This window comes from Dromiciops gliroides, chromosome 2 (assembly GCF_019393635.1).
Source record: "Dromiciops gliroides isolate mDroGli1 chromosome 2, mDroGli1.pri, whole genome shotgun sequence".
Classification (NCBI taxonomy): Eukaryota; Metazoa; Chordata; class Mammalia; order Microbiotheria; family Microbiotheriidae; genus Dromiciops; species Dromiciops gliroides.
In genome coordinates this window covers 129,025,407-129,043,219 of record NC_057862.1, presented here as the reverse complement: position 1 = coordinate 129,043,219, position 17,813 = coordinate 129,025,407, and the positions used below count along the sequence as shown (strand labels likewise).

Here is a 17,813-nt window from a genome sequence, read left to right as displayed (position 1 = left end):
AGCATGTCCCGTATTTTAAGCTAGAGAGTGTCCTGAGAAGGACAACCAGAGTGGTGAAGGCCTCAGGGTTATCCCATGTGAGGGTCAGTTGAGGAAACTAGGGATGTTTTAGCCTAAAGAAGATTTAAGTGGGCACTTGACAGCTATTTTAAGAATCTGAAGTGTTTCACATTGAAGAGGGGTCAGATATATTATGCTTGGACCTAGGAACATACTTAGACATATTTTAAATCGATATAAGGAAAGTTTCTCAATATGGAGTGCTATCCAAACATAGAATATATTACCTCAGGATGTAATGGATTTCCCTTTACTGGAGGTCTTCAGGTAACTCGAGTGCTTGCCAGATCAGTCAGTAAGCCCCAGTGCCAGGAACTGTGTTAGTTACTTGGGCTACAAAGGCAAAAATCAGAGTCCTTGGCTTCAAGGAGCTTGTGTTCTATCAAGTGTGGTATTTTATAGATATATATCTGCCTATACGAGACACATATGAAACAGACAAAAGGTGACCTTTGTGGGAAGGCACTAGCAGCTGAGGGAGCCAAGAAAGACCTCCTACAGAAAGCAAGGCAGGAAGGGACCAGGTGATATATAATCCTGTTTAGATAGGGGTTAGAGCAGGTCATCTCTGATGTTTCTTTTGCCTTTGAGATTTTGTGACTACCTTTCACCAAAACTGAGGTGATTACATTTGAGGAAGCAAAACAACAAAAGTATCACCTATAACTTAGTGAAGCATGGTGGTATTAATAATATTGGAGTGAAATGAATGTGGTCATCGGCCCAGACATAACACAAAAGGTATGCATCCTGTCCTAAGAGCAATTCTATGTGTATGTCTGTGAGAATGTGTGTGTGTGTGTGTGTGTATGTGTGAGAGAGAGAGAGAGAGAGAGAGAGGGAGAGAGGGAGAGATAGATTAAGGGTGTTCCTGAGCATCTTCATGAAAGGTTGAGTAGCTTATCAGCAGAGCCGATCTGTTTCCTAGACTGGCACCCAAGGTTACTGATCAATTAGCATATGTCCTTTTCACACAATTTTCTATGATATCATATCTCTCCTTCACTCTAAGAAAGCGGTGAGCTACTAGAAATCACAGGTCAGCACACACTGCTCCCAGAATTAATTATGCCCTTGGAACAGGCATTGTGTTTAGGTGGCTAGCATAGAAGATCAGGTGATTGATAGCTTCTGGAGTTGGTTTCCTCTAGAGCATTCATTCTACCCACCCCCACCCACCAACCTTAGCTGTCTATTTTTTGGATCTTTAAACCTAGTGATTTAAAATACTTCCACGTGTTGGATTGTACACTATATCATACAACCTGTTCTTTAGGTTAATGATGTCATTTAGAAAAGATAAACAGTACAAGATAATGAATTCCTTGAGAGCAAAGACTGAGTCTTATTCATGGGCACTTTCTCCCACATCCACTCCCTCCACACGCATATACACAGAGAAACAGAGCTAGAGAGCTTTGCTTTTCATAGGTATTTTTTTAAAGTAATAAACATTTTTATTTATAGTTTGGGGTTCCAATTTTTATCCCTCCAGATATTTTCTGTGTAACCAGGAGTATAACATTTCCCCACAGAGAGCACAATAGTGCTATCTGAACACCAAGGATGAATCTGAGAGATTCAGGTTTTACTCACAACCCTGGAAGTTGTGATCGAAATAAGTACAAGAAGGCTGGAGATCTTCTAGCCTCACCTTTCTGTGTGGGTGTTTCATACTGCCACCAAGAGACTGCAAAAATTGCCCTCAGAAATATATCTTTGTGGGCCAATATTAGTGAGCTTTTATTATCAACATTTATGGGGCAGCTAAGTGGCACAGTGGATAGAGCACTGGCCCTGGAGTCAGGAGTACCTGAGTTCAAATCCAGCCTCAGACACTTAACACTTACTAGCTGTGTGACCCTGGGTAAGTCACTTAACCCCAATTGCCTCACAAAAAAACCCAAACAAACAAACAAAAAACATTTACAACAAATATAGCTTTCTCTCTCATCTCTCTCTGCATGTGTATGTGTATGTGTATGTGTATGCGTATGCATTTTACTGGTTGTTCCATGCAATTGCTGGGCAGGTTGATTGACTCCAATACCTCCTAGTAGAGTTTTATAGGTAAGGATTCAGCACACTAGAGAGGCCAAGAGACTTAGCAATCTAGATACTTCACGTACTTCCAATATGTTCTAGGTGACTTTTAGCAGCTAAAAACTGGTCGTTTGTGGTCAGTGAAGACCAGTAAGAAAGACTGAAGCTGTAGGATGAAGGAGAATGGAGAGAGAAAAATATATTCACTGGCATTGGGACAAAATCCAGTTATAAGCTTTTACCAGCCCCATTACTGCTATTGTACTCCTAACCTAGAAAGGGAAAAATGCAACATGGCTGGTATATAATCCTCACAGTGGTATATCTATTCTCTAAACAGCCACTTCTCAGTGCAAGATCCTCAAGTGTAATTCAGAGTTCTGGACTGCTACATCAGGCACTCACTACGTGGGATCTGAAGACGCTCCCGAATTCTGCACCGCTTTGCGTGCTTATTCTCACTGTACCCGGCGCACAGCCCGCACGTGCAGAGGGGACCTGGCCTACCATTCAGCTGTCCATGGCATAGAAGACCTAATGAGCCAGCACAATTGCTCCAAGGATGGTCCCACCTCACAGCCCCGTCTCCGAACCCTTCCACCAGGAGACAGCCAGGAGCGATCAGACAGTCCAGAAATCTGTCACTATGAAAAGAGCTTTCATAAACATTCAGCTCCTCCCAACTATACCCACTGCGGATTGTTTGGGGACCCTCACCTCAGAACTTTCACGGACCGATTTCAGACCTGCCAAGTGCGAGGGGCTTGGCCTCTCATTGACAATAATTACCTGAATGTGCAGGTGACCAACACTCCGGTGCTACCAGGATCTTCAGCCACAGCGACCAGCAAGGTAAGGTCACAGTGCATCATGAAGCCTTTTATAAGGCTTTAGATAACTCTTGAGAATCTTTATTCCCTAGTAGTTGTCCCTCCCCACCCACCACCCACCCCAGTGGCTAAAGAAGAAAATAGGCAATTTATTGTGGAAAGTTCTAAGATTAGTCTACCTGGAAGCATCAATTACTGTCTCCTTCAAGAAGAGACAAACACCTTTTGCTGTTACTGTTGCCATTCTGGTACTTTGAGTATCCTGGTCAGACTTTAAGTGCTAGGCCAAGAGTGAGCTACCTGTGGTATCTGTACCAATAGGTGCCACTTGAGGCAATTATTAGCGTAATGTCACTTCCCATTCCCCTGTGAACCTCTTTATCATTCATCACATTAACAAGTTGGTAATAAGGCATTCATTGCTGTAGAGCATTCACAGAAATTTGTGTCAGCACCCAAGGAACTCAGTCTAATTAGGGGGAGGAAGACATAGATATACACACTCATTTACACACACAAATGCATATGCCCACAAGGAAAGGTTAAGAAACAACAGGTGTATAATCATAAGTGCCAATTGATTTGTGAAATAAATCATCTTTTTCTTTCTTCCTTTATCCATTCCTTTTTTAAAAAAATGATTTGCTTTTTTCTCTCCATTCCTTTTTTTTCTTTCTATCTATAACTAATGTCTGCTTGTCAGTGGAATCTATGAGGATTGCTCACCCCTGAGCTGGTTCCTGGGAGGGGGAGAGTTGCTTAACCCCTGTCATAAATTGGTAAATGTTATAAGATTAGGGGAATAGCAAGGATGCTCATTGCTGCTGTTCTTGTGTGATTTCATTTTTTAAATGCTAGCTATTCTTGTGTGGCAAGAAAAAGAAATTTAGGGGAAAACATAAACAAAGCTAATATAATGGTTTGTTTATAGAATCCCAGGGATTCAACAAAAAAAATATTAATCAAAAGAATTAAATGCATAAAAGAGAAAGCTAAAACATTAACCCATCAAAATGATCATCTTTTCATACATGTGAGTTGTGATCAAAATGAATACAAGAAGGCTAGAGATCTTCTAGCCCCACCTTTCTGGGTGGACATAAATAAGTAGATACTCATAGATGTGTCTAAAAATAGGAGATGATAAAGAATGATATGAATGGGAAGTGCAGAGGCTATACCAAGTTTGTGGTTTTTTAACATATTCACTATTTTATGTGTAGTATATATACATATACACACATATATATATAAATATATGCATATTTATATATAGTATACTTCTAGTAGGTCTCTGAGGTTGAATTTGAACTCAGGTCCTCCTGATTCCAGGGCTGGTGCTCTATCTACTGCACCACCTAGCTGCCCTGGTGTTAGTGTTTTTATAGGTACATAATTATTTATAGCTGAAAGGGACTTTGGAGGTCCTTTTTCAATTCCATTTAACAGATAAAGAAACTGAGGCCCAGAGAGTTTATATGTTCAGGGTCACACAGGCTAGGAAGTGGCAGAGGTAAGACTTGAATACAAGACTTCTACTCTAAAACCGGTACTCTTTATACCGTAGATAAGTTATCTTTTCTCCATGGAATAATTTTCTGTCAGGAGTCTCCAATTGCTTTGTATAGAAATTCACAGTGAGTGGTAAAATATTCTTTGACCCATTTTATAGATGGAGAGACTCTGGAATCTCAGGAACATAAAATGGCATGCCTGGAGTTGCTCTTGCTCTCTGGGCTAGCCTGAGGGCAGTGTTCAGACCTCCTGCCTTCCAGGCCACTGCACCATCTTCTGCCCACCCGAGTTTTGGTGTGTTTGCTGTCTCCTTTGATTTCCCCAGGGGGTTTTCCCATTCGGCAGAAGAGAAGGAATGACAAGCAGTCCAAATCATCCAAAACCAAAAATGGCAGCAGACTTTGTTTTTCTGTGGAGAGAGCATTGGGGAAGGCATGCCAGGGAGAACCAGGCCTGGTCCACAAGGGAGTTTCTGTTCCTTCTATTCCCTCTCCCACCCACCCCTTAAAATTGAAACTTTATAAGTAACTTTGAGGCTGACGATAAATACTGGATTCTTCTGCATCCAAGACAAGTGCCTCCTCTTTTCCTTATCCTCACTGTTCCTACATATCCCAAAATAGAGCTGGACCCCACAGTTTGTACTAGAAAGCAGGACTTGAGTCCATCTCTCTAGGAGTCATGAAGCTATTCCAATACAAAAGCCCTATCTTGCCTTCAGTGTCCAGCAGCTCTCAGCCCTATACATAGGCAGTACATGCCTTTCTCTACCTACTCCTGTTCTCCCAGTGTTTATTATTGTCATACCAGGGGTGCCATGAATCCTTGTTTTATTACTCTTCTGGGTCGTTCTTCATTTCCCTTCTGAGCACTAGACTGCACAATTCATAAGATGTAGTCTTTCCTCATGATCTCCTACATTCCGCTAATTTTTCCAACAGCCAAGACAAATGAACTCAGGGAACCAACCTCGGCAACCAGTAAATTAAGTTACAGACTCCCAGTCAGGCTAAGGAGGTGACATATCCCAAATACTGTCTGGCGCTTGAGCTACTGGTTTTATCCAGAGCAATAATGAAATCAGACAGAGACAGTGTCATCCATGGGGTTATTGTGAGGATCAGGTGATATAATAGGCAAAACCCAAAACACTAAAGATAGCAAATTGTATACATTATAATTATTGTGGTTTAATAGAGGCATCATGATACTCTGGAGCCCATCTCTTTTGTGATCCAGTACCAGCCACTGAACCACTCACTGTCCTTCAAAGAATTCCCACAATTCCCTGGGATTTGCCTATAAAGCCATAGACTTTCTTCCCTCAATCACAGATCCTCCACTGTGTTCACATGTAATCACTGTTCATAATGGAGGATGGATTTATCACAGAGCCTGCATTTTTCAATCCTTTTCAGTTCTAGGATAGGAGATACACCCAAGTTCTGTTTTCTTAGTGCCACAGCTTACCCCATAACTTTGAATATGTCTTTTCCCTCTCAGTGCATTAAGTAGATCTGAAGAGTGATTAGAATGAGACAGTTTCCTATTCTTGCCTGAGTTTACAAATTCATTTAGCCTGGAAGCCATGGATACATTCTATCACTTGTGTCTTCCAAGGATGGAGTGAAGAGGGCAGAGAAGATTCCCTCCCAATGCCAACCCCTGGTGACCCTCACACAGTCTTTTTAATTTTCAAAGTGCCTTCACTAATTACAATACTGTGACAGTGTTAGCCTCCTATTATACATGAGATGGCAGGAATGCAGAAGACTTGATGGATTTGCTCCAGGTCAGTCAATTCTCTCTAGGTCTGTGGAACTCTCCTAACCCTCTGTCTAGTACCTTTAGTTCATTGGACCAATGTATGGATTATTGCATTAAATGTGAACTGCTTGGGCAGGTAGGTGGTGTAGTGGATAGAGCACCGGCTCTGGATTTAGGAGGACCTGAGTTCAAATCCAGCCTCAGACACTTAACACTAGCTGTGTGACCCTGGGCAAGTCACTTAACCCCAATTGCCTAAAAAAAAATAATAATAAATAAACAAAAAATTGTGAACTGCTTGAGGTCAGGAATTATTTTGTTTCTACTTTATGTGCAGTGCCTAGCACAGCAGCTTCTACTTAGGAGGCAGATTTTAAATCCCAGATCACATACCTGCATCACCACCTCTGAATTATCCTCTAAGCAATTTCCAAACTAATCTCCTGAATATACCATTTTTATCTGATTATTCTCCCATTAAAAATATGCATTGGGGCAGGGGGCGGCTAGGTGGCGCAGTGGATAGAAAACTGGCCCTGGAGTCAGGAGTACCTGAGTTCAAATCCGGCTTCAGACACTTAATACTTACTAGCCGTGTGACCCTGGGCAAGTCACTTAACCCCAGTTTCCTCACTAAAAAAAAAATGCATTGGAGGGAAATAAAATATTAAATAAAAACATTCATTGACTTCTTTTTTAATATTTTATTTAAGTTTTGAGTTCCAGATTCTATCCCTACTTTTTCTCCCCACCCAAGACATTAAACAATCCATTATAGGCTGTGTGTGTGCAGTCATGTAAAACGTTAACATATTACAAGAAGACTTGAACAAAAAAAGGTGAAAAATAGTATGTTTCAGTCTGCATTCAGACATCATTTCTTTCTCTGGAGGCAGATAGTATGCTTCATCATGATTCCTTTGGGATTGTCATGGACCATTGTATTGCTAAGAATAGCTAAGTCATTCACAGTTCTTCATCAAACAATATTGTCTCCTAGTTCTGCTCACTTGGCTTTGCATCAGTTCATGTAATTCTTTCCAGGTTTTTCTGAAATCATACTGCTTATCATTTCTTATAGCACATTCTATCACAAATATATACCACAGCTTGTTCAGCTATTCCCCAGTTGATGGGCATCCTTTCTATTTCTAATTCTTAGCCACTATAAATAAATATGTCCTTTTCCCTTTACATTAACTTCTTGTCCAAACTACTTGCTTTGGCATTCAAGGTCATAATCCAATCCCATACAAACCTTGCATTTCCTTGCTCTGAGACCAGGAATGTTCTTCTCCCTTCTCTCAATATATCCAGTTACACCCACTTTTCAAGACACCAACAGAAATCCTACCTCATAATACATAGTTGATATTTCATCTGATCTCTCATACCACCTATTTGTTGTCCATGCCACTCATTTGGAACTCATTTTTGGTCTGGCATTATAATAGTAGCTCATATTTTCATAGCCCCTTAAGGTTTACAAAGTACTTTCTTTACAACAGGCAATGGAAATATTATTATTATCCCCATTTTATAGGTGAGTAAACTGAAGTTTAAAGGTTGAGTGACTTGGTCACAGTCACAGAGCTAATAAGTATCTGAGTCAAGAATCCCACTATGATCTCACAGCACAGGTCCCATGCACTTAACATCATACCATATTTCCTCTTCTATAGGTATATAAGTGGAATATATGGGTGTGTGCATGTATGTGTATAGAGATATACCCATATATCTCTTAAGTAGGTATTTTTACACATATCATATACAATGTGCATATATCTGTCTGTATCCCCAACTTGGATATAAGATCCTTGGAAGCAGATGCCTAATCTTTAACCTTTTGGGTGGTCTCATGGTGTATAGGAATGACACTCCTTTTTTCCCTCTTATTCATTTTTTTTAAATTCTATATACTACTGGTGTCCTTCATTAATGATGATAATTAAGAAGTGACTGGAATGAGAATTTGCCACCCTCACTACTGGGGTGGCCTACTCTCTTACATAGAGGTGAGCTGTTGGGTAGGGTAGCGTAGGATGAAGCTAATGTCCCTTTATTTCTGTGTCTCTGACATAAATTGGTGCCTGGTCAAGAACAAGTTCAAGTAAGCATGAGCCAACCAATTCAGTAAAGAAATAGAATAGAGTGATTCCTTTGGGAGGAGGACAGTGTTGGAAATAGCTGCAAATGACAGAAAGCAGGTCTTTGAAAGATTTTTCTTTCCCCTCCTCTCCCTTCCCCTGTTCCTCTCTCTCCTCATTGTTGGCACCAGATCCCATTTTTCAACAAGCCCCCTTCGTGCTGTTACTTGTGGTTCATTCCCTGGCACTGATGTTAAGAAAAATCTTGGGAGCTTGTCAGCCTTCCAGAGGACTGTCTCCATGAGAGATGGTGGTTAGAGTCTAAACCAGCCTTTCCTGTTTCTTCCACGTTGCCGCTGGGACCCAGTGAGTAGGCTCCCCCAAGCCTCAGTGCCTGTGTGGCCCTACAATCTATGCAGTTTATTCGAGACATCAGGGAAGATTAGAATTCCTTCAAGTAGGGCTGCCACTCATCCTTCTCCCCATCCCTCCTTTTGACCCCAAATAAACAACCCATCAAACTATCAACTGGTATTCTCTCCACAACTTGAAATCATTCTTGGTTTTGTTCATCTAAGTGCAGCAGTTTCCATGTATCAACACATGGATGTTGGTAGCTAGGTGGTGCAATAGGTGGAGCACTGTACTTGGAATCAGGAAGATTCATCTGCATGAGTTAAGTTCTGGCCTCAGACACTTAGTAGCAGTGTGACCCTGAGCAAGTCACTTAACCCTGTTTGCCTCAGTTTCCTCATCTGTTAAATGATCTAGAGAAGCAAGTGGCAAATCACTCCAATATCTTTGCCAAGAAAACCCCAAATGGGATCACAAAAAGTCAGACATAACTGAAAAATGACTGAACAACATCACGCTTAGATAGAGCCTTGCTAGAGGGTCTCATCCACCTACTAACCATGTCAAAAGGAAATAAAGCAGGAGAAGCAAGAAATACTTTTCTGCTTCCTCAATAGACTATATGGAAATGATAGGATTAAATGGCCTTGACAAAAAAAAAAATGGAGAAGCTTTGCCATCTTAAAGCAATAAACTGGGGCAGCTGGGTGGCATAGTGGATAGAGCACTGGCCCTGGATTCAGGAGGTCCTGAGTTCAAATCCAGCCTCAGACACTTGATACTTACTAGCTGTGTGACCCTGGGCAAGTCACTTAACCCCAATTGCCCCACCGAAAAAGAAAAAGAAACTAAACACCTCCATAATGGGGAAAAACATACTTTATGGTGCAGCTTTGTGGCGCAGTGGATAGAGCACCAGCCCTGGAGTCAGGAGGACCTGAGTTCAAATCCGACCTCAGAAACTTAACACTTACCAGCTGTGTGACCCTGGGCAAGTCACTCAACCCCAATTGCCTCACTTAAAAAAAAAAGGCAATAAACCTCTAAACTTTGTAGCTTTTATCATTTAGAGGATGCGGTCCTATCCCTTTTTTACATTTTTCTCCTACCCCAACTCCTCCTCCACACACATACACACATGAAAAATCTCCCTTGGGGGGGTGGGGTGGAGGGAGGGGATCTTCCCTAGGTAGAATGTGACAGAACGGGAAGGAATCAGCTACTCGCTTAGGTTAACTTTCTGCTAGCATAATCCACAGACTCAGAGGGTAGGTTTTCCTTCAAAGACCATGCCCCAAAGTTTATCTTTCTCAACATTCATTTCTTCCCCCTGGTACCCCTTCCCTGATCCCCACCATGATCCAGCCAAATTTTAAAGCTTTACAAGGGTGTGAAAGAATCTCTGGTTACACATTGTAAATTGAAAGTAAATCTCACATTCCACAATTAGCTTAATACAAGTTAAATCATTAAACATTACCTGCAGGTACTTTTTGTTTGTTTGTTTAATACCCATCAGTCTACTGACCCCTTCTTCAGATCTTGATCTCTGGGACTTGGTTTTATTTTTGCCAGGCTTTTTGCTTTCCCAAAATGAGATGTCTCTTTTTCTCAGCCCTTTATACCCCCTTGGAAAATGGGTTTGTTTTGGGGGAGAGGGTCCCAAGCAAAGATTAAAACAAGGACTTTTGTTCAGTAGGCAAGGTTTGAAAAGTGTGGCACATACTAACTCATAATTCTTTACATTTGAAAATTTTGTTCCTAGTGTTCTACTATTTACCAAAGGCCTTTAAATTTTACTTTTCACAAAATAAAGGCCTACATGTCATGGAAAAAATAATTTTCTAGCATTAATTTAATTTGTATTTATTTTTTAAGAAAAAGTACTTTTTGGGGCAGCTAGGTGGCACAGTGGATAAAGCACTGGTCTTGGATTCAGGAGGACTTGAGTTCAAATCCAGCCTTAGACACTTAACACTTACTAGCTGTGTGACCCTGGGCAAGTCACTTAACCCCCATTGCCCTGCAAAAATAATAATAATAATAATAATAAAGTACTTTTTAAAGAAAAGTAATATTAAATATAATCCTTCATTGTATGCCCTTATTTCTCAGTACCTATATAATTCCTCATTTTACCAATCCCCAGCCTTCCTTTGACTTTGGGTCAGAATTATTTTCCCACTAATCACTTACCCCATTTGTTCAACTAAAACCTCCCTTGGCTCTACCTTAAGAAATCTTTGATAGTCTTTATTTTAATTATGGACACTAAACCCATTTTCCTGAGTTGCTTCCCACCCATTTTTTGTTTTGTTGGTGTGCGTGTGTGTGTGTGTGTGTGTGTGAGAGAGAGAGAGAGAGACAGAGACAGAGACAGAGACAGAGAGAGTGCGTTATTCTTACCGTTTTATTTTCATGGTCCCTTCCTACTCTTGTTTTTAAGGCTTTTTTTAGTAGGCTCTCTGCCACGCTTTTCCACCTTGGATTAGCTCATCCCAGATTCTCTTTCCTTTGATAATTCCAGCTACAGTATTTAGTTTTTAAAAGCCCCCTTAGCCCATCTCAGCTTCTTCTCTGTTACTACCGCTCTAGCATTAACAGCCACATTGGCTCAGCCCAGAAATTCCTGGTAGCCTGAATTTCCATAGCCTCTTCTCCTAAGCTGGCATCTCTCTCACATCCCTTTGGTAGTAGCTAGTATCTAAAAGACAGCTATCTCCTTGCCTTAAGAAGTCCCACTCAGCATTGCCTAGGCCCTCATGAATGTGAACATTCTTGATATTCCACCTTAGATTTTTAGCAACAGGACCATAATCCAGAGTCAGTTTTTGGAGAGACAGGTATTTTCATCACAAAGACACCCAGACTTCTGGCTTTCTTTCACAGGTGCTGGCAGAAGTTCAGGTCAGTTGTCTTCCTTGGAGTGGGTCACCTTACTGATAGGAATTTCAGAGACGCTCAGGCCAAACAGATTCCATCCAGTAGAACTTGTATAACAAAGAGTCATGGATGGTTTGAGGCTGAGGGGGAGGAAGAGATGCTAGAAATTAGGTAATAGACCTAGAGAGTTACCAGTAGAGAAGTAAGCTGTTAGCACTTCAGAGGGAAGTACCCAACTCCCAAGTACCCAACCCTAGTTCCTATTGCTTCCAACCAGTACATTCCCCTTTAGTGGATCAAAGTTTAGAAGGTTCAATTCAAGAATATTTACTCAGTGTCTATTATGATCAAGGCACTATGCAAGATGCTGGAATTACAAATACCAAAATGAAAACTCTGCCCTCAAGGAGTTAAGACCTACTTGGGGAAGATACAACATGTATGCAGATAAGTAAATACAAGGTAATTTGAGGAGAGAGAACATTGACAATTAGGGAGGTGGGGACTGGGGAAGGCTTCCAGAGCATGTAAGGTCTTAGCTCTACTTGAAAAGAGGATAAAGATTCTGTGACAGAGATGAAGGGAAAAGGCACGTTTTCCCTCACTCCCTTTGACTGCCCCTAGTTCAAAGTTCTGTGTTCTAGTTGTTCTGAAAAAAAAGGGGTCCCTGGAGCCAAGATGGAAGGACCACATTTCTTTTTTCTTTTTTTTTTTTTTTTTTTTTTGCGGGGCAATGAGGGTTAAGTGACTTGCCCGGGATCACACAGCTAGTTAAGTGTCAAGTGTCTAAGACTGGATTTGAACTCAGGTCCTCCTGAATCCAAGGCCAGTGCTTTATCCACTGCACCACCTAGTTGCCCCAGGACCGCATTTATAAATAAGTTAAGCCAAGGAACACAGTTTGGCTATTGTTCATGCCCTGGATACTGCCCACTGCCATTCCCAGAGAGTTAGGGCAGTGGGACACAGGTGTTCCTTTCCATCTGTTTAATACATTTTCCAATAGGGTGGCAGATATGAAGTCAGCAAAGACATTTAAAGTTTCAACTCCACAAGGGCCATAAAAACCTGAATAAAATAACCTTTCTGCAACCATATCCTCTTCTTCCTGAAACCTGTTTTTGTTCTTCTGGTAGCGTCTTACCCAGGCAGAAACCAGGCTTTTTTTTATCCTAAACATCCTCGTTAACTTCCAGATCACTAGAGTAGGAGACTCTGGTGAGGTTTAACACACAGAATTAAAGAACTACCCAAGCAAAAAAAACAAAAAACAAAAAAAAACCCGCAGCAGCATAAGTTGTCCAACTACCAAAGTCCATTTAACTATAATAATAGCCAGATGATAGCTACCTTTAATGTGCTAGTCCATTGATAGAACCGTAGGCCTGAAAATGAGAAAGTGTGGTTAGGAAATGGTCACAGTGAGCTCATATACTATCTCATTATTACTGGTTCTTGCTAAGTGGCCATAGTGTTTGAAGCACCCAACAAGTGTTGAGGTTACTGGAAAAACAAAGAGAAACTATGGGCCTGCCTTCAAGAAACTTTTTTATTGGCATAGAGAGAAAATCTTAAAAAGAAAATTAAGAGAAATAACCTTTCACTGAAGTAGAACCATCTGAAAATAGATTCACACTTGGAGAGACCACATAATCTGTTGAGTCATTTGCTTCCTGTTGGTCCATTGCACTTAGCATTCGCATTAAGAGTCTTAAGACCATGGGGGCAGCTAGGTGGCGCAGTGGATAAAGCACCGGCCCTGAATTCAGAAGGACCTGAGTTCAAATCCAGTCTCAGACACTTGACGCTTACTAGCTGTTTGACCCTGGGCAAGTCACTTAACCTTCATTGGTCCCCCCCCCCAAAAAAAATCTTAAGACCACGCCCTGGAAATAATGCCCTCTTATAAAGAGGGAGCAGAAGTAGGGAGCATTTAGGATAACCACCTACCCCTGTCATGTGATTCAGTTAAACATATTTATTTACTAAACACCCACCATGTATAAGATACTGACCCTAAAGGAGATAGAGAAATAAATAAGACATGGCCCTTGCTTTCAAAAAATTTATAATGCCGTAAGAGAGATAAGACCAATAGCAAAATAAATAAGATAGACTATTATCAGTGCAGCAAAAGTTATAGAGTTTTCAAAGGAGGGAGGTAGAAAAATACAAAATGCTTCATGGATTCATATATTAGTCTTCTTCTGGTTTGACCACATGAAATTCCAGCTGTTGGAGAAAAGGTTACAAAGGGCCCTGAGGGGAAGGACTGGCCTGTTGGGTATCCATGTGAGGGCTTTATGTGAGCCATCTTGATGCCTCAAAGAGAACTCAGCCTAGGTACTGAGGATGGTGCTGGTTAATCTATCATCATATAGAATCTCAAAGCTGTAAATGAGCCCAAGATTTCACATAATTATTCTTCCACCTCCAAAACAGACTTCTTTTCTAGTACCCCAAGCACAGAAAAAAAAATCTGTATTTTAAAAACCGGGGCAGCTAGGTGGCACAGTGGATAAAGCACTGGCCCTGGAGTCAGGAGGACCTGAGTTCAAATCCGGCCTCAGACACTTAACACTTACTAGCTGTGTGATCGTGGGCAAGTCACTTAACCCCAGTTGCCTCACTAAAAAAAAAGATAGCAGGTCTCTACATAAGCTTTTTTATTCATTTGAAGACAAATTTTTTTTCTGTTTCTCTTCTAAATTAAATAATCCTCATTCCTTGCTTATTTTTTTGCAAGACAATAAATAGGATTGCAATTTGGGCCTTAACCACTCTTTTTCCCTTGCTTCCTTCCTGACAGCTAACAATCATCTTCAAGAATTTCCAAGAGTGTGTTGACCAGAAGGTCTACCAGGCAGAAATGGATGAACTCCCTGCAGCATTTGCTGATGGCTCCAAGAATGGTGGGGACAAACATGGGGCCAATAGCCTCAAGATTACAGAGAAGGTATCTGGCCAGCACGTAGAGATTCAGGCCAAGTACATTGGTACCACCATCATTGTGAGGCAGGTGGGCCGCTACCTGACTTTTGCTGTGCGCATGCCAGAAGAGGTAGTCAATGCAGTAGAGGACAGGGACAACCAAGGCCTCTACCTCTGTCTCCGGGGCTGTCCCCTTAATGAGCAGATTGACTTCCAGTCCTTCCGTGCTACAGAGAGCTGGGGTACCCGGAGAAAGGGACCCAGCCCTCCTGTTTCCTCTCCAGAGATCTTTACTTTGGAGATGGCCACGGCCAGGTGCAAGGAGAAGCTTCCTGTAGAGGACCTCTACTTCCAGGCTTGCGTGTTTGATCTGCTGACCACAGGGGATGTGAACTTCACACTCGCTGCTTACTACGCCTTTGAGGATGTCAAGACGCTGCATTCCAATAAGGACAAATTGCACCTCTATGAAAGGACACGGGACTTGCCTGGCAATGCGGCAGCCACAGGGCAGTGCCAGGTTCTCATCCTTTCCTTTGTGGCTGTGGTGTGGTGTTTGGTCTCAGTGTTCTCTTAGGTGTTTGTTGTGCAACCTAGAAGAAATAGACTTTAGAGTGGGAGGAGAGAGCAGCCCCCTTACTTGGGAATATCTGTTAGGACCCAACTGGTCAGAAGGGAGGGGAATGACTAGTGAGTCATTCTCACTTCTCTGTCACCTGTCTTCTCCCTCCAAAGAGAAAAGATGGGAAAATACTGATCCAGCAGGCAGGTTGGTGAAAGACCGTTACCTCATGTAGGCAGATTTTTTGCTTCTTTTGCTGGCAAGGGTAGTGGGCTTCACTGCCCACTGCCACCTTACTGCTCTCTTAGTAGCACTACAAGGCTGTAGTGACTGTGATGTTGGAATTTGTGAAAGTAGTGTTGTGTTTGAATATTGGGTGGCTGGTGCCGCCCGGCCATTTCATAAAGAGGGGTGAAAAAGATCCTTTATCCCCAAACTCCTTGCCCTCCCCTCCCCAGAGTATGAATGTGCAAACCACAAGACGCCCTGCACTGTGTGCCTCACGAAACACTAAATTAGACTCCTGTTTCTCAGATCTCGCACACACACTCACTCAAGCACACATACACACTTGCACACACACAATCAGTTGTGCACACACACACACATGACACTTTGAACAGCCAAATGTATGCCCAGATGCATGCACACTTAAAATGCACTGAAATAGTGGACATAGTGCACCCCAGCATACATGGGTTTCTACTGACACTCACACACTCACACACATACACACACACACACACACACACACACACACACGTACACAGCCTCATTTTACACTGATGAATACCCTACCGCCACACAGCACATTTATGTGTACTCACACATAAACACAGAGAAAAAATTCAGAGGTCTTTCACCAATGATAGTTTCCTTCCCACGTGCATTTCCTCATGGTCTGCAGGGTTTATAAGGCCCAAGAAGAGTTGGGTTTGAGGAAATCTTGGTGGTGCCTCACTATATAGTAGACCTGCAGCAGCTTTTGTTTTGCTCTTCACTTAATTGGAACATGGTTGTGTTCTCTGTGGTGGTGCATTTTTGCCATCTCCAGAAGGAGGTGTTGGCTGTTTTTCCCTGACCATGGGTTTGCAGGTGTGAGAGGTGCTAAGAGCTCAAAGAATTTAGTTCTTGTACCCACGCGACTCACCCTAGCTTTCGGATGGCATCCCTAAGTGACGTGTCATCTGATTTGGCACAGCTCCCCAGAGGGTCATAACAGGGAAGGAAACCCCATTTGCAAACAGCAGAGAAATGCAATGTGTGTTCTTCAATGTCACTTTCGTTGTCTCCAGTATATGGAATCCTTTCCATTAATGTCCTTTATTCTCTCCCCTACGTGACTGTACATATGAAGAGATATAATTGGTTTTAAATGTTTAAACAGAAAAAGATGTGTTTACTACTTCTGTTCCTTCCTAGTGTGGTGATGGCAAGTGTTCCTTGAGAGGGAGATGTAGAGTAGGAATAGAGTAACAGGGCAAGCCATGGAGACACCAGAGTGGATGGGGCCAGCTGGCCTGCCCTGTTCGCCTTCATTTTTCTGTTTCCTGGCCTCAGAAAATCATTTGTTGCCTCCCTCCATGATATGGCAGCCTTTCCTCTTCTTCCCTGTCCTCCTGCTACTGACTTCTGGACCTCAGGAGGGCAGATCAGACACGTCTGCCCAACTGATACCTTCCCCTTCCCTTCTCACTGCCCTCCCCACGTGCAGTGCTCTTGGCTCCCTATGGAGGTTGGGGTAGAAGAATATCTTCCTTGCTGGCCCTTCACCATTTTCTATAGTGGGTGAGGAGAAGAGACAATCTCTTAACTCCAATGTCAGCCTGAACTTACAACCATCATTCCCCCTTCTTTTATAGAAAGGACATGAGAATTTCTCTAAATGTAGAGAGATGGCCCTTGAAAATCTGTGCTTGAAAATGCAGCCTTTCAGAGACATCCCCACAGAAAAGGCAACTTTGCCCGTGCAGATCTGGAGCTGGCCTCTTAACTGGCCCTCCCCACCCCCATCCCATAAAACACTTTCCCCAGAAGGACTTTCAACATATCAGCCAATAAGCATTGCCAAGGGAGCCACCGACTGCCTTCCCAGAGGCTGTTCCCTTTAGGACCTTTCCTGCGTGGACTCAATGGGTCCAGGACCTTCCTGGCAGCAAGGGCTTGCTTATCTCTAAGAAGTTTAGTTCTCTCTGCCAAAGCCACAAAGCATAGCAGGAAGGGAACACCTTACTGCTCATTGTAAGAATATCCTGTTGGGAGTAAAAAGTGAAGCACTTTATTTTGGTTGTGTTTGATCAAGTTCTGCTTAGAGGTGAAGAAACCTCACCATGTCCATGTGTGTAAAACCTATGTGGAGTGTCACCGCATGTACATACTGTAAATTATTTATTGATGAGATAATGCAAGTAAAGTTTGGTTGTTCATTTTTCTTTGCCCTCTTTTTTTTGGGGGGGAGGATTTTATAGCACCGTCCTCCGATGGGCTAACTGCATTTTCTATCTGAGAAAAAAAATTAAATTTGTTTCTGTGTGTGTGACTCCATGTGTGCAGAATGCATGTACTTTGCATTTTGTTTGCATATGTGTATGTGGGGAAAAGTTGGGGGGAGGGCTGGCTCCCACCAGCCACACCCTTGAAGTTCTAAAATGACAATCACCGGTCATTCTTTAAAATGACTTATTTTCTTGAAAACAAACTACTTTTTGAATTTCCAGTGTGAGGCCTCTGGTTACATTTTAAAAAAAGAACAGTTATTTCTCTGGTAGTCATTTAAGG

The 17,813-nt window shown here is 42.2% G+C and overlaps 1 protein-coding gene across 5 annotated transcripts in view; it reads left to right on the top strand.

The window, feature by feature from the left end:
- Window positions 1–17,485, top strand: part of RGMA (repulsive guidance molecule BMP co-receptor a) — a 55,104-nt gene extending 37,619 nt beyond the window's left edge. For 4 of the 5 annotated variants that reach the window (XM_043988140.1, XM_043988139.1, XM_043988141.1 and 1 more), the window contains 2 exons: window positions 2,444–2,955; window positions 14,352–17,484. In XM_043988140.1, the coding sequence (XP_043844075.1) occupies window positions 2,444–2,955; window positions 14,352–15,050 (1,211 nt within the window). In that variant the 3' untranslated portion in view covers window positions 15,051–17,484. Of the gene's footprint in view, window positions 1–2,443; window positions 2,956–14,351 lie in introns of all 5 variants that reach the window. The other variant, XM_043988144.1, reaches the window with a different exon arrangement.
- The last annotated feature ends 328 nt before the right edge of the window (window positions 17,486–17,813 follow it).